The sequence below is a fragment of the Marmota monax genome, unplaced genomic scaffold (genome assembly GCF_021218885.2).
Source record: "Marmota monax isolate L192 unplaced genomic scaffold, Marmota_monax_Labrador192_F-V1.1 WCK01_AAM20220418_F8-fsc00096, whole genome shotgun sequence".
NCBI lineage: Eukaryota > Metazoa > Chordata > Mammalia > Rodentia > Sciuridae > Marmota > Marmota monax.
The window spans coordinates 6,524,488-6,547,959 of NW_026695236.1; the positions used below are offsets into that span (position 1 = coordinate 6,524,488).

At 35.8% G+C, this 23,472-nt stretch overlaps 1 protein-coding gene across 25 annotated transcripts in view; it reads left to right on the forward strand.

Annotated features, from left to right (window-relative positions):
- The window catches only part of Dlg2 (discs large MAGUK scaffold protein 2), a 2,050,987-nt gene that overhangs the window by 2,002,430 nt on the left and 25,085 nt on the right, over positions 1-23,472 (forward strand). For 14 of the 25 annotated variants that reach the window (XM_058577380.1, XM_058577376.1, XM_058577377.1 and 11 more), the window contains 2 exons: positions 18,233-18,332; positions 21,833-21,874. In XM_058577380.1, coding sequence (XP_058433363.1) covers positions 18,233-18,332; positions 21,833-21,874 — 142 coding nt within the window. Of the gene's footprint in view, positions 1-18,232; positions 18,333-19,165; positions 19,212-21,832; positions 21,875-23,472 lie in introns of all 25 variants that reach the window. The other 11 variants (XM_058577381.1, XM_058577378.1, XM_058577389.1 and 8 more) reach the window with 2 other exon arrangements.

Genomic DNA, 23,472 nt, shown 5'->3' on the forward strand with positions numbered 1-23,472 from the left:
TAGCTCTTATCACCTACAAAGCCAGGTGAAGTTAAATACCACATACTAATAACATTTGCATATCTTAACAATTAAACTCAAAATTCTATAATGTGATTGGCCTTGTTTTAGTAAAATGAGTTCTTCCACCATGATGCCATCGTGGCTATGGTGCTGTGTGTGAGTGTCTTTGAAGTTGGACCTGGTATCATTTACCCAGATCCTAGCACTGGTTATTGGCACACTGAGGGCCACTGAATGAACACTTATGGACCTGTTATCACAATACAGATATCCTCTGTTATTGGTTCTGTACTGTGGTAAAGTCCAGAACCCACCCTGGGTGGTGTTCCTTGCCTCACTGTGCAGTGTCCTCTTGGCTCTATTGGCAGATGTCTGCCTGGAGCCACACCTCAGTGCAGCACCCACCCACATTGAACTTGCTATTTTAAATCCTTGTGGGTAGAAAAAAAAGGAATAAGCTTTTATCCACTTTTATCCACTTATATTTAATTCTCATTCTTATTATTTACAGCTGCGTGTCACATCATGTTAGATAGATGAATATACCTAAACTCTGATGGGTAGATTTTGTGACTTTTCTGTCAGCTACAAAATTTTTTGCAGAATTTATAACCCAAATACATTTTAAGATGATTAAATGATCAAATAATGGCTTCTTAACTGTATGTGTATTTTCCATAGAAAAAAATTTGTGGTGCTCCTCGTTTATTGCTTCTTCCTTGAACAGAAGTAATATGCAATAGGAACATATATAATTGAGGGGTTCTTCAGAGTCAAGGCCAGAAGAGTGTCTGGCCTTGAGTGTCTTTTGTAACATTCCTCTGAGCCCTATCCTTTTCTGAATCCCATATTCAATTCATATAGCTTCTTACCATTCCTCATTCACATGGGATTAGGGAAGAGTGGATGCTGGGTCGTTCTCCCTTGGGCAGGCCGTTCCTCTGCCTGAACCAAGCTTTCTGCTTCTCCATCTGACAGTCTACTGCTCATTCTTTGTGCCTCACCTGCAGGGTACCTAAGAGCCTTCCCCAGCTTCCCTGGTTCCCTCTAATGGTGCCTTCACAACCTGCTGCACATACCTCCATCATAGCAATTATTACACACCATGAGCGCCTCACTTTGCATTCCCAATATTTACTATAACCATTCCCAATATTTACGATAGCCTGTGACTCATTCTACTAAAATGGGGCTGCTGGCTAGACTGTATAATGGATTTGCCTCTATTTGTAAGTTATTCTCCTTTCATTCAAGCAGGAAGTAAGAATTATTCATCAGTTACAACATTACAAAAAAAAAAAAAAGAAGAAGAAGAAAAAAAAAACTTTCGTTATTGCACTTAACTTACTGGTTTGTCCTCAATCATTCCTGGGACATAAATGCTGCAGACGGCCTTTTGTGCTCTGGATCTGGAGTTGACATCTGATAGTGGGCGTTTAAGAGCAAACTGTCAGTTCCTGAAGCTGAGCACCTCTCCTGTCTGAAGGAACAAGGGAAGGGAGGGGATGAGGAGAGGTAGGAGGAAGAGGTACCTTCACAGTGTTGATTCTGAATGTTGTAAAGGAATTTCACTTAATTCTCTGTTTGACCAAAGAGGAAGCTGAATCTCAGGAATTAGAAAGTGATTTTCCATAAGGTCATATACATAGGAGGGGCTGGGGCCACGAGTCTCTCCTGACTATCCACAGCATTCAGAACCTTGATACTTGCTTATTGTCCTCTCTAAACAGGAAGTCCCATAAGCAAAGCATTCTTGTCTATGTCAGTTTACAACTGTACTCCAACACCTAAGTGAGCCTCCTCCAAACATGGGTACAGACAACCGTGAACCAAAAACCGTGAACCTCCTCCAAACATGGTGACTGAAGAGGTGAACCAAAACTTGCACCCAGGTCTTAGATCCCTTAGAACAGTGCTCTGTCAGTTTGCACTTTGGCTCAGGACACTCTGATATAAGCCTGGTGAGTTTTCAGCAGTATAGTGAAGAAAAGTTGTACTGAAAATAGAAACCACTAGGGCTGGGATTGTGGCTCAGCAGTAAAGTGCTTGCCTTGTACATTGAGGCACTGGATTCAATCCTCAGCACCACATAAAAATAAATAAGCAAAATAAAGGCATTATGTCCATCTACAACTAAAAAAAATTAGAAAAAAAGAAGATAAAACCACTATGTCTATCTAACTAGTTATGTGTGTGTGTGTGTGTATGTCCTATCTATCCATCCTAGAAGCTCCTTGTCCATAATCTGTTACATATATACTGATTCACAAAGTGTATTTCTTGATTCAGTCTTGAAATGTAAGCAAGATACATCAACTTAGACAAAAGAAAGCATTAGATTTTCCATTTGTAGAATGTAGTATGATGAGAAAAATACTGTGGACTTTGCCTCCTGCAGTGGCTGCGTGGTTCACCTCTACTACATTTCTGGTAGACATTTATAATGGAGGAAAGGATGTATGCTCTGTGAGTGGAGAAATCTCATTTCCAACTAGGACTCTCTTGCTGTCTAAATTTATGACTTTGAGCAAGTCACCAATGAGCCCCATATATTACCCATAAGTGGGTGATAATAATTATAATAACATTATGGGTCTGGGGCTGGGACTGAGTGGTAGCATACTTGCCTGGCATGTGTGGGGCACTGGGTTCGATTCTTAGCACCACATATGAATAAATAAATAAAATGGAGGTCTATCAACAACTAAAAAAGAATTAAAAAATAATAATCATAATAACATTATAATAATGTAAAGGAGGCATTATTATTAAATTATAATGCACATAAGGAAAAATAAACCCTAGAAAGATAAAATAACTGGCCCAAGGTCACACAACCAATGGACTGAATTAAGCTTAACAAAGACTCTCAAGAAGAAAATGCATCTGGCCAGAGAAGCAATGTGCCTCAACCTGTCCCACCAGGACTAAGCTCTTATCTCAGCCTGTGCACTCCTCTGACTTAATGAATGCCTGGGAGTTATCTAACAACCCCAGCCTCGCCCTGTGACACCTCAGGCCTGCATCTGAACAAACCATATTATAAAATGAAGTCATTGGGTTCCCTTGTCCTACCTGCAGTGGGCCACAACATCAATTCTCCTCCCACAGACAACCATGAACCAATTCTCCCCTCAGCCAACATTGCTTAGGCAACTACTGAATAATTAGCATCTGCTAGACCCAGGAAGAGTACAAGCAGAAATCAAAATAGTGAAAGTTGGGCACTGGAGTCTGATAGAGCTGAATTTCAATCCTGGCTCTACCACCTACCAGCTGGGCAGTGATGTTATCTCACTAAGCTTCAGTTTTCTTGGTTGTGTATATGGAATGACACAGACAGAGATATGTTTTTACATGGGTTGTGTGGGTGTGTGTAAAGAGATAATTAGTACAAAATAAGTTTAACAATGTATACTGACAATGACACAGAGGATGATGTGGATAAATATTGTTGTTATTATTATTAATGCATTTATTTTCTAATTGGGGGAAAGACCCACTTTGAGTTAGGAGGGTGCAGTCAAAAACTCTACCTCATTCCTTTTGCTGGCAGAATGACCTCCTCTCTTGCCCTCTACCCTACTTGATGAACTGTCCTTCAATAGCACTGTCACCTTTCACCTTTTGCTTGCTTATCTTTCCCTCCACTATGGAATTTATTTTGCATTCTTCATGCCCCATTAGTACTTTGTATATGCTGTCACATTGTATTAGTAACTTAGGAATCTTTCTCTCTCTCTGCCACTGAATTGCCAGGTCCTTCAGAGTTTATTGTAGCTCAGTTCTTCACACATTCTGGACTATAAATGTGTTCAATATCTATTTGTTCCATGAAAAAATGGATGTAACTGTCTAGGACAGAGCTCTTGGAGAGAACAAAAAAAGGCCCATGAGAGAAGAATAACTTTAAAGGAACTCAGCAGATAGTAGTGGAAACAGGAAGAGAGAGATTTCAGTGATTTTAAATTTGTGGAAATCAATTTTAAGTGAATGTCTCCCTCACACAGGTGAAGGTAAATCAGCTACTGCTTCCCTGTTGGCCCCAGAGGGGTTGCATCACCTTTAAGGTAGGGATGTAAAAACAGCTAATAAAGACTGGCCTTTTGGTAAGCAATTATCAGGAGAAAAGAGAAGATTGCCCAAGAACTGGCATTTCTAGTAATGGCGAAAGAAAGTTGAGGAGGGACAGTTGCTCCCTGTGAATGAACACATTACATCACAGAACTCTCACTGCTTAAAACACTTGGAAAAAAATAATAAAGCAATAGAGATTGTTTCACAAATAAGGTATAAAATTCCACAGCAAGCAATTTGCCAGGAGACCTTCTTGGCAATAGCGGTTGTTATTATCTGCTGTGAACAGGGAGGAACGCAGACTGGGAATCTTTGCAAGTGATTACAGAAAAAACAGGATCCCATAATGGGTCAACTCTGGAGCCAACAGCTTGGGTATGAAAGTTAGCTTACAACTCAGTTGTACAAACCCTTTGATTACTGACTTATCTTTCCTCAATGTAGTTTCCTCAGTTTCACATTCTTATACCTTGACATAAAAAGTGAATACAATTAGTAACCACTTAGTAAGAGTTGTATGGACAGCACTTAGGATGGCTAGTCCATAGAAAGCACTTAGAGAAGTGTCTGCCAAATGGCTAAGCATTAACAAACACTAGTAATGAGTGCTATTATCATTGCCAAGCACTTGTTATCCATTTAACTTCATGTATTCTTCTGAGGCACTGTGGAGAGTTCAAAACAATTTTTTTTTAAGAAAAGATACTGGTACTTACAGAGTTAAGCTGAAAATGAAGCATGAAACTGGTATCAATAGAACATTATAGAATTCTTTAAGTCCCTAACTGATGACTTTGAGTGATGAGGAGCAAAAGGACCAGAATAGTAAAAGAAGGGCCTATATTGGTGATAGGTACTTAAAGTTAATTAAAATAGGACTTTATCAACCACTTTATCAAACTCCAGATGTTGAGGGGCAAATCAAGGGAATAAAAGAACTCCTCAATTATCACTGCATTTGGCTAGGGCTAAAATAAAAAGACATTTTTCTAGCTTGACCTTGAATGAGGTTTCAGGTTTTGAGAATGGTAAAGATGAAAGAACCTTAGGCATCAGTTGATCTGTGCACTTGATTTATAGATAGAGAAACAGGCCCACAGATATGAGGCGACCTGCATAAGTCACACTGGAAACCCAGGATTCCTCATGCTCCTTGGTCTGGTTCTGAGCTCTCTGTAGACATTATTTGGCTCCCTTGGCCCCTAAAAGCCACCCTCCTTCTCTGGCTCTGGTCAGTGAGTTGAAATTCCAGTCTGGCTCATAGTTTTTCATGTCAACCCTTGCTGTTGCCTGATCTAGCCAGTTGAATGCTAATGGCCACAACAGGCTTAGTCCTACAGGCCTGGACAAGAACTTAGAATTGTAGGAAAAAAAAAAAACAGTTAAAGTAAAAAAGAAAAAGGAGAAATAAAAACTGATCAAAAATTAGCATAGAAATTAAGAATTAGCAAATGACCAACAACATTTGTCATGAGCCCTATTTCTAATTATTAAAAATAACTCCATCATGTCCCATTGATAAAACTCTTGACAGTGAGCAAAAGTAGGGAATGGAGGGTTTGGGAGTTTTGCTTAATTTTGTTTTGCTTTCAGATTCTATGGGTTCTATAAGCCATGGGACTTGGGGGCTTAATAATAAAATGCTAGATAATTTTAGAATTATGAAGCAATTAATTGGAATCACAAATCCTGGCAATTTTCTGTAGAAGATGATGCACAAATTGGCAAAGCAAATGATACATTCTCAGAAATCATTACTAAATTTATCATCTCTTGCACTAGTTCCACATATGAATATCTAAATGGAGACCAAATTGCTAAGGGCTCAGCAGAAGGTTTGGCTCATAGTAGAAAACAGTAAGCATTTAATAAATTAATTAATAGATAAAGTGAATAATAATAATTATATATTAATAATTTATCATGATTCATTTATAAATAAAACAAATTACTGACCCCTCAGCTGACAATATAGCTTAAAATTTCCATCAGCTTTAGTGAAACTGAAGAAAGCCATTTCAGTTTTTTCCAAAAACTATATCCAGTGACCACACAAAGTTCTAAGTTTGTAAAGCAAAATGTCTATGATAGAAACTCAACCATGGCAGATAATACGGCACAACAGCACCATCTTTGGTGTTTAATTCTCTGATATTTCTCTCATGTTGTCCATTTAAGTCCACATCCATATCCTTGCTGGAACACTTTAAATTGTAACAAATTCATACTAGATTGAGCTTGTCAAAGTAAGCCTTATATCCAGAACAACTCACCCTCTTTCCCTCCACTTAATAATTAAAATTTAAAAGGTACAATTTGTAAAGAGTCTTTAAGCCATTTAGAGACCTATTAATAGTAATAAGTGATGGTTGAAGTCAAAACTTTCCTTGTCCATTGATTACAGAACTGCTGGTACAACTCTCCTGAGATGCTCAGAAATATTGTTTGCCCATTATATCTGTATATATCTGGATATGATACAGCATGTTTTTGTTGTTGTTGTTGTTGTTTCATATTCTCAGATTTTAAAGTAAAGGTAATAGAAATTTATATTTTTGTGACAACCCTTCTTGGAAAAGTTAGTGTTCAAGTAGAAAACTTAATAGTTAAAAACGGGGTCTTAATGGCCCAGTTGTAAGATGTATCAGTGTTTTCTTATAACATACCTGAATAAACCTTGCTCTGAGCCAACAGACTTAAAATGTTATTTCATAGATGTCTTACATTATAATGAGGTAATCAAGAGAACACAGGGGATTTTGAAAGGAGAAGAAAAGCAATCAGGTACATCACTGGACCAGTTATAAATTAAGAATAAATTGTTGCTCATGAAGGTATCCTTTAGTGCAGATCACTGGAAAGTAATCTTGCAATGTGTTACAATTTTTAAACTCTTCATAATTCGATAATTATACTTCTAGGAACCTATCCAAGAAAATAAACTAAAATGCAAAAAAAAAAAATGTTACACTCAGTATAATACAGAGTACTTAGGAAAAGGTAAACAACAGAAGCATCAGACAATATAAAAATGTTTAAGACAGCTGTGGTAAGTTCACTTGATGAAATATTATGTTGTCAATGTGTTTGTAAGATATATTGGTTTGTAGTCTTGTAGTTGTTCTCTAATTTTGGCATATGGATAATATTGGATTCATAGATTAAGTTGTTAAATGTTTGCTTTTCTAGCTTTTAGAAAAGTTAGTGAGAATTGGTGTTCATTATTTTCTAAATATTTAGTAGAGTTCATCAGCAAAGCCATTTGGAATTGGACATATTAGTGTGAATATTTTTAAATGCTAATTCAATGTCTTGTTATAGGACTAGTCAGAGCTTCTATTTTTTTTTCTTTAGTTACGTTTTGGTGTTTGTGTCTTTCTAGTAATTTGTCTAAGTTATCTATTGATATACAGTTTTCCATAGTAGTCTCTTAAAATCCTTTTTATTTCTCCAAGTTCAGTAATAGTATCCTTTTTTCATTCTCAATATTAGTAACTTGGATCTTTTTTCCTTGTCAGTCTAGTTAAAGTTTTACCAATTTCATTCTTCTTTTCAAAAATCACCTTTTGGTTTTGTTGATTTTTATTTATTCTCTATATCATTAATTTTAGCTCTTAATTGTTATCTTTTTCTCCTTACTTTAGGTTTAGTTTGGTCTTTTGTTTCAGTGTCTCAAGAGAGAATGCTAGATTATGGATGAGAAATTTTTGTTAATATAGACAGTTATAGCTGTAAGTTTTCCTCTTAAGAAGTGCTTTAACTGGATCCCATAAATTTTGGTATCTTGTGTTTTCATTCTCACTCATCTAGAAGTATTTTCTTTTTCCCTAATGACTTCTTCTTTGACCCATTAGTTAATTGAAATTTTTAAATTTTTAAATATTTGAGAATTTCCCAAATATCTTTCTAGTTTCATTCCATTATTATGTATTCCTTCATTAAAACTGATGTTTCCAAAAACTTTCTAGTGATGTGGTAAGGTGCTTCTATTACCATTAAAATAATTGATTACTGTTTATTGAACTTTATTAAATGTCATATACTATATAGTAAGAATTTTTGTATACATAATAATATTTAAATATTCAAAGCTAAGACTCAGACATTAATATTTTAAGGTCATATAAACAAATCCCAGAACCATTGTTTGTAATACTTTATTATGTGTTATAATAGTAAGAAATCAAAATTGAAGATTACAAAAGATTACAAAATATTTTTTAAATGAAGAAACAATAATGTTAAAGAAGGTCTTTTTCAGCAATAAGATAATAGACACATTTTCCCCTGTATTTCCTTCAAATTTTCCCTAAAAGGTATGCTAACGTGTGTGTGTGTGTGTGTGTGTGTGTGTGTGTGTATTAACTATTCTTTTAGTTAGGAAAGAGAGTAAAAGGGGAAAAGTTAGAAAAAAATAGATGATAGAATCTATTGAAGTTATGTACGCTACTAAAATCTTTTAAGTTTTTCTATAATTGAATCATGGACAATAGATGGAGCTGAAAATGTGATACTGTGCAAAAATGCATAAAGCAAATAGCTAAGCCACCTCATTTTTATTACTAGTAATAAAAGGAGGCTGAAAATAAATCAGACCATTAAGCATAAGAATTATGAGATAAAATTCATGAGAAAAACAAATCAGAGAGATAATAAGTACAGAAAAATGCAACAAAATGGAAACATTACTCATTTGGCTGTGTTTCTTATTTTTTCTTCACTTCTCCCTCTTTTCTGCATATGTCTATTTTTTTCTCAGAAAATTCACTATTATGGTATATAGAGAAGCTACTAGTCTTCCATGCTGATTTTGTATTATTCTACTTTACTGAAATTGTTTATCAGTTCTAAAAATCTATTAGTGGAGTTTTTACATTTTTCTGTATTATAGAATCATATTATCTAAAACAAGCATAGTTTGATGTCCTTCTTATTTGTATGTCTTTTATTTCTTTCTCTTGCCTAGCTCTGGCTACAATGTCAAATGTTATATTGAATAAGAATGGTGAGATTGGACACCTTGTCTTGTTCCTGATGTTTCAGTTTTACCTCTTTGCCTCATTCACAATGATGTTGACTAGGGGTTCGTCATATCTATATGACCTCTTTAATATGTTGAGGTGTATCCTTCTATATTTGTTAAGGGGTTTTATAATGAAAGGATGTTGAATATTTCAAATTTTTTTCTGCATGTATTGAAATGATCATATGATTTTGATCCTTCATTTTATTGATGCAATATATTATGTTACTGATTTCCATGTGTAAAACCATCATTGCAGGCCTGTGATGAAGCCAACTTGAACATGATAAACAGTATTTTTGATGTGCTATTGAATTCAATTTGCTTGTGTTTTGTCAAGAATTTTTGACTATCTGTTCATCAGAGATATTGGTTCATTTCTTCTGTTTTCCAGTTTGTTAAAATACATCTTTCCATAATTATCCTTCATGATTCTTTGTACTTCTGTAGTATTGGTTATAATATCTCCTTTTTTATCTTTGATTTTATTTGGTTCTTCTTTTTTTGGCTTGTCCAGTTAAAGATCCATCAATTCTATTTTTTTAAACAACTCAATTTTATCGATATTTTGTATTGTTTTATAGTCTCATTTTTTTCTGCTCTTATATCTAATACTTCTTTCCTTCTACTAATTTTGGATTTGGTTTGTTCTTGCTTTCTGAGTCCTTGGAGTGCATCATTATGATGTTTATTTTAAATCTATTTTTCACATAGGTGTTGGTTGCTATAAATTTCCATCTTAGTACTGCCTTTGCTGCATCCCACAGTTCTTATGTGTTGAGTTTCTATCTCCATTTTTTTTAGTTTTATTGATTTTATTTTTTTAAATACACGACAGCAGAATGCATTACAATTTTATTACACAGAGTACAATTTTTCATATCTTTGTATATAGAGTATGTTCATGCCAATTTATGCCTTTTATATATGTACTTTTTTGTATTACAATTCTTATTACACATATATACCACAGTTTTTCATATTTCTGTATATAAAGTATGTTGACACCAGATTCGAGTCTTCATACATGTACTTTGGATAATGATGTCCATCACATTCCACTGCCCTTGCTATTCCCCTTCTCCTCCCTTTAACTACCACCCCTCTTCCCTATCTAGTATTTATCTAATCCTCCCTTGCTCACCCTCCCTACCCCACTATGAGTCAGCCTCCTTATATCAGAGAAAATATTTGGCCTTTGTTTTTTTGGGATTGCTAACTTTGCTTAGCATTATCTTCTTCATTGCCATCCATTTACCTGCAAATACCATGATTTTATTCTCTTTTATTGTTGAGTAAAATTCCATTGTGTATATATGCCACATTTTTTTTATCCATTCATCCAATAAAGGGCATCTAGGTTGGCTCCACAGTTTAGCTATTATTGACTCTTTTTATGATCATTCTTTTAAATTCCTTCAGAGATATCAAATTACCTTGTTTTTCATATTTTTTTATTCTTTATATTTCTTGTTCTTCCATGTTAAGGTTTGCACATCTGGTGTATCGGGTGTCTCTACCACTTTTACAGGGCAACCTTCTTAATAAGCAGATTCCTCCTGAAGATGTGTCTTGAAGCATGGGTTAGTTATGCAATGCTGGCTTTGATTCTAGCTTGGCAGCATAGTGTAGTCTACCTATATTTTATTTGTCTGTTTTTAATGACTTGGAGCAAAGTGTATACCACAGCAGAGTCAGAGAGAACCACTGTCACTACAGGCTATGCAAGAATGGGGACATTCTAGCAGTTCAGACAGATGTGATACAGACAGCTGTGGACATAGTGGCTGTTCAGCTACTCTTTACTATGGGAGTGGTGGCCCCTGTCAGTTGATGTGTATTTCTTCATTCACTGTTGATACTAGCTCTGCTACTAGCAAGAGTCTCTTGCTGGCATGGGGAACCCCTGCAGTGGTAAGGGACCTGAAGCATTGTTCTCTGACCAGTCTGTGATGCAGGCCCAGACGCTGCATTGGTGGAAACTGCACAATCAGTCTGTGGTGCTCAGACCAAATCCTGATAGCAGCTTGTGGTCACAAAGGGAAGGTGCAGAAGTGGGATAGTAGCCAGAACGATGGTTCCTCTCTGCCAGTGGCATTTAACACCCAGAAGCAAGGCTGTGGCTGGTGCTGGGCAAAGTTCCTATTGTCACTGTTTGACCATTTGTACCCAGTGGTGGGGTGATGGCTGAAGCTGGGGCTTTTCTGCCCCCTCCCAGGTTCTTAGCTGTGGAATGCAGGGTAATAGCCATAGCCATAGATTTGCTCAAAATCTCCTCAGCATGTTCCTGTAGAGAGAGCAGCAGCATGAACAACAGTGTTCTCCCACCATCAGTACAGGCATTTGAGCACTGTGCAATGCCAGGCATACATTCACTTGTGCCCAATGGGGGATATAAGGACTGGTTCCAATCCATTTGTTTCTGGTCACAACTTTGGTCTCAGAGGACAGAACCTTATTTCCTTGTTCTCAAAGGTGACACCTGCCATTCCCCTCTGTTACAACACCTGTCCTGCATAGCAAGTTCACTGGGCCATGTTGTGTATACAAGGCAACTACCACCCAAAAAAATGCAGTGGAATGTCTGTGGAGCCCCAGAAATGGGAATATCCAGGGATTTTTTTAAGTTCAGACAATAATTCCCTCTCAAGATGGTTCCTGCCTATAGTACCCTGGGTGCTTACCAGGAGAAGATGTAGGATTCTTCTCCAAAGCAAGGCTACTATTCAGATTTCAGTTTGCTTATCTAAATGGTTTGCCATCCTTTGAGTATTTTGAAGCTTTCCAGTAGCTGGGACTGCCAGCATTCATACTGATAAGAGTTTTCTGGGACTCTTTCACCCTCATCCCTGAGAAGGGGGGACTCTTTATCCCCTGATTGTAGAGCTAGGTTGGTAGATACCAGAATATTTTGTTCTCTTTCTCTGCTATTGTTCCAAGTCTTGGAATATTACAAAGTTCCAGTCTCTTGTTGATTTCAAATGTTCTCCAACAATTACTCACACACACACACAAAAAAAAAACAAGTAATGCACCATTATTTTTGTTATTCTTTGTGGAGGAGGAGGTGAGTGCTGGACACTTCTATTCTACCATCTCAACCTCTCATGTACTTTAAATTAAAAGCCTGTATTCTTCTAAACACAGCATAGATAACATTTTTTTAAAAGCTGATGTTTTGGAATCAACATTTGGAATCAGAGTTATAAGTTGTTGTTGTTTGTTTGTAGGGTATGGAAAAAAAGACCAAGTGTTTGGTTTGAGAGCTGTTTATAAGCCCCCTAAGTAGAGATACTAAGTAGGCAATGGGGTACATGAGTATGGAGTTAAGGGGGAAATTCCAAGCTGGAGATAAACTTGGGTATAATCAAGTCATTGGCATGTGAGATAGCCTAAGGAACGAGTCGGGGAGAGAAGAGGGAAGAAAGAGAGAACCAAGGATTGAGCTCAGTATTCCCAACTTTAAAGACTGAAAAGTTGAGAAAGATCTAGCAAAATAGACTCCAGGTGAGTGGCTTCCTGGAGTAATAGGACAATATAGAGGTGTAACAGAGTTCAAGGAGGCAAGTGTTTCAGGGAGAAATATCTAATGAACTATGTCTAATGGATAGATCAAATATAGAGTAAAATAAGACCTGAGAATAAATGTTGAATTAAACATCCCTGAGCTCATTCGTGACCCTAGATAAAGCAGTGTTTGTCAGTAGTCAGAAACTTTTTTCTGAAAGGGAGCAGATACAAAGGATTATAGGCTTTGTTTGGAGCCAGATAGTCTTTGTTGCAACTATTCAGAATTGCTGTTGTGGCACTAAAACAACTGTAGAATACATACAGAATGGGCCTGATTGTGCTGTATTTCAACTTTATTTACAAAATCATGTAGTGGGCTGGACCGGCCTATGAGCCAGTTCACTGACCTTTAGTGTATGGGATATCAAAGCATTTAAAGTGTGATTCAGTATATTCAAATAAGGGAAACAGAAGGATGGTTTTTGAGTTGTTTTGCTTTAAAGAGAAACAAAGAAATGCAAGTAGTAGGTTAAGGTTGCTGGAGAATGAGGGAGAAGAGGTTTGCATTCCCTTGGAAGGAACAGAAATGATATCCCAAATGTAGATGTCTTGGACCTCAAAATTAAGAAAACACTCTACCTGCTGCGCAACTGAGTGACCATAAAGTCCAGCATAAGTTTCAGCAACAACTTTACTATTCCAAGCTCGCTTCTGTAGAGCCTCTTGGCTACCTCATCTCTTCAACTGAAATAAAGCCTCTACTTGGACTGCAAAGTAATAAGGTTTTATTTAGCATAACCAGTCCCAGAAATAATGTAAGTAGGAAAAATTTAAAAAAAAAAAAAAAACAGGGGTGAGGACTCACCTGGGATTCCATTTTTCAGAATCGTTTTAGAATGGTTGGATCCTGACAAAATTGTTTTCTTGGAAAAAAATCAAAAGTTAAGTTGAATTTTATATTTTGAGGTCAAAGAAGATCAGCTACCACATTTCCATGAATAATAAACTGTTTACCACCACCACAAGTCCACTAATGTTAGTCATAGGGTTCTGTTTTTCTCGTTTTCATTTTGATTTTTGGTTTTCAGTACTAGGGATTAAGCCCAAGGGTGCTTAACCACTGAGTTATATCTCCAGCCCTTTTATATAATTTATTTAGAGACAGGGTCTCACTGAGTTTTTTAGGACCTCGCTAAGATGCTGAGGCTGACTTTGAACTTGAGATCATCCTGCCTCAGCCTCCTGAGCAATTGGGATTATAGACATGTGCCACTATGCCCAGCTCTTGCTTTAAAACTCTTTGAATGTGTATGAAAATAAGATATGTAATATAAGGTGGTAGCCCAAATTTATAGTAAAAATTTTCCCTCAAAGAACACCATTAAATGGAAAAAAGTCTTTATTAAAAAATTAAATAAGATGGCTACAAAAAAAGTTTATTTGAGCGCAGTATAAATTTAAATTCAAATTCCACCAGAATACATTATCACAAAGGTGACAATTTAGAACTATGAAACACTTGAAGCTTGAGAAATTAAGACAGGCAGATGAGAAGAAAAACTGATCGTATTCCTAGTTTTGAAGTTTTCTGTATGAAAGGATATATGTCAATATCTACTCATGTGTCCTGAAGGGTGTGGAATTTTAGTGGAAAAAAGAGTAATTGTTTTTTGTCTTGTTTTCTTTCTTCATGGAGCATGTATTTTATCTTAAGCCATCTCACCAATGCCTTACATCTTGGTGTCAGGATGGGCAATTTCATGCTATTTGGCCTAAAAACTGGCAACTTCTGAGAGACAGTGATAGGATGTGGGTATTCTAATGTCTGTCACAACATGAAGGGTATTCATTTAACTGAGATAAAACAAAATCAGATAAACAAAAGACATCGCTGCCTGACTTCAAGGGTTAGAAAGGATGGTTTCTTCTTACTCAATTAAAGATTTTAAACTATTTACATCAAATAAAATGATAAAACCTACTCATTGTTTCCTTTCATCTCATGGTGTGGGGTTGGGGAGGGGTTCTTTTTCTTAAAATGGAGTTATTGAGATGTAATTCACAAAGGATACTGTCCACCCACTCAAAGTATACAATTCAGTGTGCTTTAGCATATGTATAGGATTCTACAACCATCACCACAATATAATTTTAGAACATTTTTATCTCCCCTAAAAGAAACCCCATTCCCATTAGTTTCCACTCTCTGCTCCCTGTGCCCCCAGCCCTAAGCAACCACCAATTTACTTTTTGCTATAGATTTGCCTGTCAAATTTTCTTTAAATTGCCATGCATGACCTGTACCACTGAATTTTTTTCTCATTATCATAAGAATTTTAAAAATATGATAAAGCCTTCAAAAATGTGAATAGGTATCCAGAAAATTGTAGCAGCGTGATCAAAAGATATATTGAATTCAGTAGTATCTGATGGCTTAAGTAGTCGATAAGCAGTGAAGATTTAGATTTAGACAGATTGCAATATCACTTAAATGCCAATAATTTTAATTATAAACTTGAAGCAGGCTAAGGTTGCAGAAATGTCTTGTGCTCATAAGAACAACAATATTTGCAACCAGGAATATTTGCAAATACATTTTCTGACTTCACTACTTACTATCTGTATGACTCTGGGCAAGCATAAAAATTCATGAAATTAGCAAAGATAGAGTATTTAGGACCAAGCCTGACACACAGTGCTCAATAGATGTTAGGTATTATTTTATCACTTTAATTCATAAGAGCACAGTAATTTAGGTCAAATTCCAAAGAAGAATTCTTAACATATGCCAACTTACACATTTAATTAGTATTTTTGAAGTCTCTATTCAAAGACATTTCCTGCCATGATAACGATAGAGCATGACTGAAGATGCTGTAATGTAGGAAGAACAGCATTGATCAAGTATGATTAAGAAGAAAGCTGTAAACTGGCCTTCAGTGACTTTAGAATCATGCATTCTATAAATAGCAAAAGTGCTCACTAATTTATTACTTTCACCTAAGCACTCTTGTTGCAAATTTTCCTTTCTATATTAAAAAACCAATTGCAGCAACAAAAAGCTTCCATAATAGTCTTATACCTGTCTAATAAAAATAAAGAATAATATTAGAGCATTATAAACCACATATAGTCTTTTAGAGTTGAAATGTTTAAGACCCTAAACATGACTTTTTAAGTCTGTGTGAGCTAAAATTGTGATTTGGTTTTGTGTCCAGAATGTGAGGAAATGTAACCCAAATAATTTTTTACCTTCTCTTTAATTCTAATGCAAAATGGCATTTGCTAATAAGACTATGTTAGATAATTTATGAGGTATTAGGTACTTTTCTGTTCTCTTAAAAAGTGTGGTGCTAAGTATTATGTCCCAATCAGATAACTCATGACACACAACATTTTCATATTTGGGAAATGTTAACACGTTACAGTCCTTGCTTTGAAACATAAAAGAATTAATCACAGACAACACCATTTCATTTTCCTTTGACCCTTTAGACAATTTAATATGATTTGCATGCAATCCCATTTTAGGACCCAATGGCCTCTACTTTATACATCTGTTTGTATGTATCACCCCAAGCTTTCCTTCTCTTGGCATTGTTTTGTATTTGCATGAAAATTCATAATTTTTGCATGAAAAGTCATCTGTGCTGTTGAAGATAAATGTCTAACATGCCTTGCAAATATCACATACCATTACTTACATATTTTTTTCTTTTATTTTCAGTTACTGAAGTTTAAATATGCTTGAAATGTAAAAGTGGCATGAAACTGTAGTGATGCAAGAATATTTAATGTTCCTTTAAGGTTTATCATTCTTACCTGGGAAAACTTGGGGGCTATTCCCAACCTAGTCTTTGGACACTAATCTTCAATTACAAATTACGATAAAACTATACTGAACACAGGTACTGTCAGCAGAGTAACAACTTCTAAAGTAAGTTTTTTTTCCTTAGCTCTTTCACATAAGTATAAAATTTGTCCCCTGACTTCAAAAATTATTAAATATTTTGTTGTTTTTCACAAAACCTTCCTAATGTGACATAAAATTAAGCTCAGTTGACTTTGGCGAATTCCTAGTACCTAAAAAAGTGACAAATAACTTACTGAATGACAGCACTAACATTTTAGTACCTTAATGCTTTCTCAATGCCAAAATGGATATTTGATATAAGAGTGCATGAATACACAAAGAGAGTAGTAAGTCATTTGCACAATTTCATCAAGCTTCAAATTAAAGAGCCCTTGACAGTGTCCAACCAATGGGAGAAAGTGCATACTTCCAAGCAAGGCTCCTTTCTTCCAAGGCTCCCTGCTTGCTCTGCACTTATTCCCCCCAACTGCCATTGCTACCACACTTAACACTGTTTGAGAATACCCTTTAGAGAGTCCTTTAGAGCCATCAGCACATGGATTTTAAAACCTGTGTGGGGAGTGATTATAACTTTCTTATGAAGTGAATAGACTCTCAGTACCAAAGCAATCAAATCAGGATGGTAATCAATCTGGTGAAACATTTTTCAATGACATATGAATATAAAATTAATAAGACTTACAAGGCTTATAGCTTGAAAAATGATCGTGAACACATTTCCCAAAGAAGAACACCTCAAAGCATTCATATAAATATCAGCAATGGTGGAATAAGTGGAATTTTTTTAAGTATTTCAGATGACTACAGTATAGTCACTGGAATGAATAATTTCAATATTATGTATGTAGGTGTTATTTTTAACTTGACCTCATGTAAGCTAATGGAGGAGTTTACACATTAAAAGACAGTCATTCTACATTATTTTTATCTTATCGGAATATAGATGAGTGACTGTCACTTCCCCTTGGCTGAGTGAATATCAAGTTAATGCCAATTTAGCAGCAATTTTAACAGCTTTTGGTTGACTGTCTCCTGACTGTCACCAACTAGTTCTGTGATATTGGCATGGGACTCAACCTCTTTGTGCCCTGGCTCCTTAAATTATTTTTAAGTTATCATTTGAATAGAAATGCTATAATTATCATATATCTGTGTGTGAGACTATAATTATCATATATCATAAATCTACATTCTTCTCTGTATACTTCAATTAAATTCAAGCAGAAGTAACTCAAAATTTAAAAAATAAAAATAAGGTAACTAAACACAGAGAAGAAAACTAGTTTCTCTAATAGTCTTTTCCACCTGATGGTAAGATGCCATTTTCCTAGCTCTATTTGTTTACATTATTGTCTTGTACAAGTCTCACATCCCAGTATCTTCATCACCTTTTACAGATGAAGATACTGAGGTTCAGAGAGATTCAGTTACTTATCAGAGGTGATGGACTAGCAAGATACAGAGCCAAAGACTCTGGGTCTTCCAATTGAATATTCATTCCCTCCATCACCGTTTATCTCTGAGCAGGCTTTTGATTATGAGGCGATTTTTCCAAGGTGTCATCATTCAGAATTTACACTCCTTGAAAAGAAAATCTGCCTTTAGAACACCATGGCACCTCTGTGGAATATCCACTTGCGTCACTACAGCTGTCTCTGCTTTTACAAACTAGTTGTTTTGTCAGCATGAGTGTGACAACAATTAGACGTCCCCTGTTTTTGCCCCATGCCTTTTCTCCTTCACAGTCATTCAATGACAAGCGTAAAAAGAGCTTCATCTTTTCACGAAAATTCCCATTCTACAAGAACAAGGAGCAGAGTGAGCAGGAAACCAGTGATCCTGAACGTAAGTAGATTCTCCAAGATAATGTCACATGCAACACAAGAGGAAAAAAAAATCCTTCACGGGCAACACGCATGACGTAGGCTCTCTCACGCCACACGCTAGGCAAACAACACAGCAGGCAGGCAGGTCAGGTCTTACTACTGTGACCAGTGTTTGACTGCAGTCTGGATCCTTCCCTTCCTGTGGCTCTTCTTTGTAGAATGCTTTGGCAAGGGAGATATGGAAGCTGGGACTTCGCATCTAACCACCCTTTACCTTGACCAGAAATGGGTATGATTTGCCTTTTCTCTCATGTAAGGGCTTGAGACTGATTTCCCTTCTGGGCAGAAATATTGGATTCCATTACTGCATAAACTTTTTGAAACGCTCACTAACCAGGAGCAATTAAATTACCTTTGTTGATTCTGGCATATTGGCTCCCTCTTTCCCTCCCAGCAAATATTAAATACTCTCTCAGCAGTGAGCTTGTGTTGGTGGACACTAAGTCTCAGAATTTGATATGAAACATGGAGGGGATCGTTCCTCTAAGAGGCACATTTCTGTGGCAATGTTAACAGATGGCATTTGCCAAATCTTTCTTTTCTCCCTCTTTTTATGTTTTCAGACTTCTGCTTATACCTTTGGAGTTGCTTTCCAAATCAGCAATTTCTTTCTTAAGTCTCAGCCCAGGGAGTTTGGGGTAAAAGTTGTTTTAAAAGCACAGAGTGGGATCCAGATTGTTTAGGCAACACGGTCTGTCATGGTAGTATCCATTTCAACTCCACTGACTTCTTCCTTCCTCTTCCGTGGCTGTTCTTCCTCTCTCATTGCTCTCTCTGGGGACTTCCATGCAGGACATCCCCGGATTAGGTGACGACGGTTATGGAACAAAGACTCTGAGTAAGTTTCCAGGAATGGTCACTGTAACTTTTCTTTTCTTTTCCTTTCCTTTTGAGTTTGGCTTTTGTTCCTTTTCTTGAGGGCCTTTCACTCCTAGCATGCACAAGATACGAGTTTTATTTGTTACCTAGCTGTGAATGCTCCTACAAAATAATTTTCAATCGTTTTGTTCTGCATGTCAGCATTTAAAAGCAAAGTGTGTCAGGCACTCTAACTTCTGTTGCACTTAACTCCTTCCCTTTCTGACCATGTGATATGGCCAACATGGTCCTGATGCTCACCATAGCATCACTTGCTCTACTGCCTAATTCTTCCCCAGAGAGCAAGAAACCATGTTGCAAGAAAGGGTGAGCTAAATGTCCTAGAAAAGCAAAGTAGAAATATACTTTATGTTCTTTCTTCTGCCTTTTCACATGGAAATATTTAATTAGCTTGCCAAATTTCATAATCGAATTGTACTTTGCTATTAGTAAAGGAGCTACTCTGTAGTCAAAAGGAACATGCATTCTTGAAAAAAAACATTAAGCTATTTGATCTTCCATGAATAATTCTTTGTCATTAACTTTGATCTTTTCTGACTTGCAGTGATCCTGCTTGAAACGTTTGTATGATAAAGTTTTAGATATGTATTAATATCTTTTTCTATCAGTGATTAATTAGCTGCATTATATAATCAAGTCTTTTGTAGCATAGAACAAAAATTATATGTATTAGACCTTTACATCCTAGTTATTCATGTTTTCAGTCTGTGTCTTATTGCATTTAGCAATTAAAACTAATTTTCCTATGTATCAATATGCTATGATTTTTCTTTCTTTAATACTAATCCTATTGTGTAGGCACCAATGAAATAAGAACAGAATTTTGTGTCTTTTGCAGTTGTATCACATGTTCAATTTTATTTTGACAGCTATGGGTGATATTTTTATAAGCTGTTCATGTCATTTTATAAAACAATAGCATTGTTTTCAAGGGCTGTTTACATAATCCCACATAATACCTTTCATACTTCAAGTTGTTCATTTAGAGTGGTTTTTAGATATGTATACATAGAAAACAAAATCTGATCGGGAGTACTGATCTCTTTAAAGATGAAAACTTTATCTTTGAGACATTACAAGAATATGATGAAATTTTTCTTGAATTAATGGGTAAAATTCAAATGCTATTTTCAACATTATTGCCATAGTATCAAGCATCATCAGAGAGAGTTTGTAAATTTTCAATTTGGGAGGGAAAAGGAAATTTTTTAATATATTATTAATATTGAACATCAATAAAAATCTTCATAACCCCCAGTTCAAAGTACTTAAGATAATAATGCCTGTGAAAACACATCATTGTTGGTCTTGATGGTCATTCAGTGATAGAAAACAGACTTGCACAGATGCATTCACACTTCTTTCTCAGTGCCCCTTTGCACTTAGAACATGTGTGCCCAATTAGCAATGCAGAAACGATTTGTGTAAATTTAACATACTTCAGTTTTCATGAGTTTCATGCAGCAAAACAAGTCTGTATAACTGGCAAGAATACATAATATCTAAGCATTTTAAAGTGCTTTTTCACTATTAGAACATAATGTTATACTTTTTCCTCTTTCGTGTCAACCGTACGACAGGTCAATTTTTTTAAAAGCTGAAGTTATTACCAATGAGCTTCAGAAATCAAATAGTCTCATATACTTAACTAAAGTGATGTACAAAAATGTTGATGATTTGATCATCTATAATTTAAATAGTACAGATAAAAGCAAATGACTTTAGAAATGAAAGTGCTAATTCTGGCACGTAACCAGTACACACATCCCTGCTATGTTAGCTAAGTTGTATTTGTATGAAAAAACAATTCGGAATGTCACTCTATGAGCACATTATTCAGAATCAATTAATGACAGACTTCATGCTAGAACCAGCCTGAGCATCAGGCCATTTAACGACTGCCCACAAAACCCAATAGCTATCCAGGCAAAGCTCTTAATATAAAAACAAGAAAATACTGAACTAATTCACAAAACATATTCAGTGACTTCTTTCTTCCAAGATTTTTCTATGCACTCACTAAAACAGGAAAGATCTTCAAGCCTCCCTTTCAGCCTGAGAATTAGTTTATGAAGTATTTAAGTAGAAACAAAATTCAAAAAATTCCAGGGATCAATTGGTGATTCAGTGTTCCTAGAGAATAATTAAAGGCCCAAATAGAGAAATGCCTGCAAGAAAATAGTGCCTGCCTACCTGAAGCTCCTGGATTTATAGTTAAGAAGATATTCAGTTGAGACACATTGGCCTTTGTAACATGAATCTGGAAATTCAGCTGTAGGAATGGGTCATATAGTATTTACAAAAAGAAAATTGTGTAGGTTGACATTCATTTTTTAATTAAAGATACTTTCCTTGTTTGCTAAAAGGAGGAAACAGCAATCAAGCAGCAGTTTCCTGTAAAATGGCGATAAAGTTTTCATCTTCTTTATCTTACCTGAATTTTCTTAATGCAATCTACTCTGCGGCCTTTGACTTGCCTTTTGCTCACATTTCTAGTAGCCTTGCATGCGTGTATTTCTTTCCGTTCTGGCTGCATTCCAATGCTTGGTATCTCTTTAATTTGCTGTGCTGTTCTTGCAGAACATGTTTCTTCTAATGCCAGCGATAGCGAAAGTAGCTACCGTAAGTTACTGCTTTGGTTTGCGGTTCTTTTCTTTGCAACTGCTCCATTGCCTGTGATAGTCATTTCAGAGTTTTGTTGTTGTTTTTCAATTGCTGCCTTTTGTCATCTTTATCCAAAGCAAATGGCTTGAAATGAAATCAGCAATGGTTGCAGAAAGATACAGAAGACACTAGGGCCATCAGTGGACCCTAATGAGATTTGTGCAAGCAGTCAATCTTGCTAATATCAATTCCAACCTCAGCTGGTGGTGACCCAATGATTCAATTCTCACAGAGAAAGTGCAAAAAAAGTTCAACATAGTGGATTTTGACATTCCACCGCCTGCCTCCCCCTGATCAATTTAAACTCCCTGCAGGAGGGTGAAGAAGTCATTATGATTTTATTTTCCTTATCATTTTGCCTTTTTCTGTTTTGTTCCCTTTTAAATCAGACATGAATCTTATATCACTTTCTCCTTGCTTAATATTTTAAACTAGATACTACATCTACATATCTAACTTTATTTGGGGGATGGTTGGGAAAGCAATGAGAAAGTTTCATCCTCTAATGGTGAAGGAACTCCCATTTGGGGAAAAAAAAGTGAGCAAATGAGATAACTGAAAAGGTAGGTAATTATTTAAAAATTATTTCTGTTTTTTTCTTTGGTCACCTCAAGCCATTTGCTTAGTGTATAGAAATACTCACCAAACACCAAACACATCCTTTTGTTCAGTTCTTGTGGTTTCTTACCACCTACTTACTGGTTTTTGGTGACTAATATAGGTACAAATTGTCATTGGGATTCTTAGGACTTTTATAATATTAATTTGTACTACTTAATGAAAGGGATTTCCCAAAAAGCAATTGCCAAGGATATTAGAAAACTGCAGGCCCAATACATGACCACAGCTACCAAGGCAGAAATTGGTATTGTCTTTTGCTTAAATATTATAGTAATTAAAAACTAAAATCAGCTGGGGTATTTTCCCCCATGATATCATCATACTTTACAAGATTTTTTGAGTTGGAGTGCAAAATAGTGTTTTGGAATATTTTAAATGTAATTTGGATTTTGAGAAAGGCATTGGAGAATCAGATTAGTAGCAGGTTAAAAAAAAAAAGGTGCAGAAGAAGAAAGATGGCAGACAAAGGTCCAGAAAAGGGAGATGAGAGAGATGAGACATGCCAAAGAATGAAGAGACAAAAATTGCAATGAGCATATTTATCATATGATATTAGAATCACCCAATTTTCTTATCAATAGAAGTCTTAGAAGTTCACCAAGTCTTATTGTTGGAAGGATTAAAAGGGTAGCTTTCAACATGGTTCTTGACATTATGAGTTTCTTCTTACTCTTATAAATTTTTGACTAATCCAATTAAAAAAAATTGTTTCTCCCATTTTTCATTTGATTTTAAACCAAAAAAAAAAAAAAAAAAAAGCCACAAGCCAAGAAGTAACCAAAGCTTATCTTCTGACTTTTACTACTGGAGATTAAATCCAGAGGTGATTTACCACTGATACACACGCCCAGTCTTTTTTGTTTTTTTGTTTTGTTTTGTTTTTAGTTTTTGTGGGATTTGTTTTCGGTTTTTTTGAGACAGTGTCTCACTGAGTT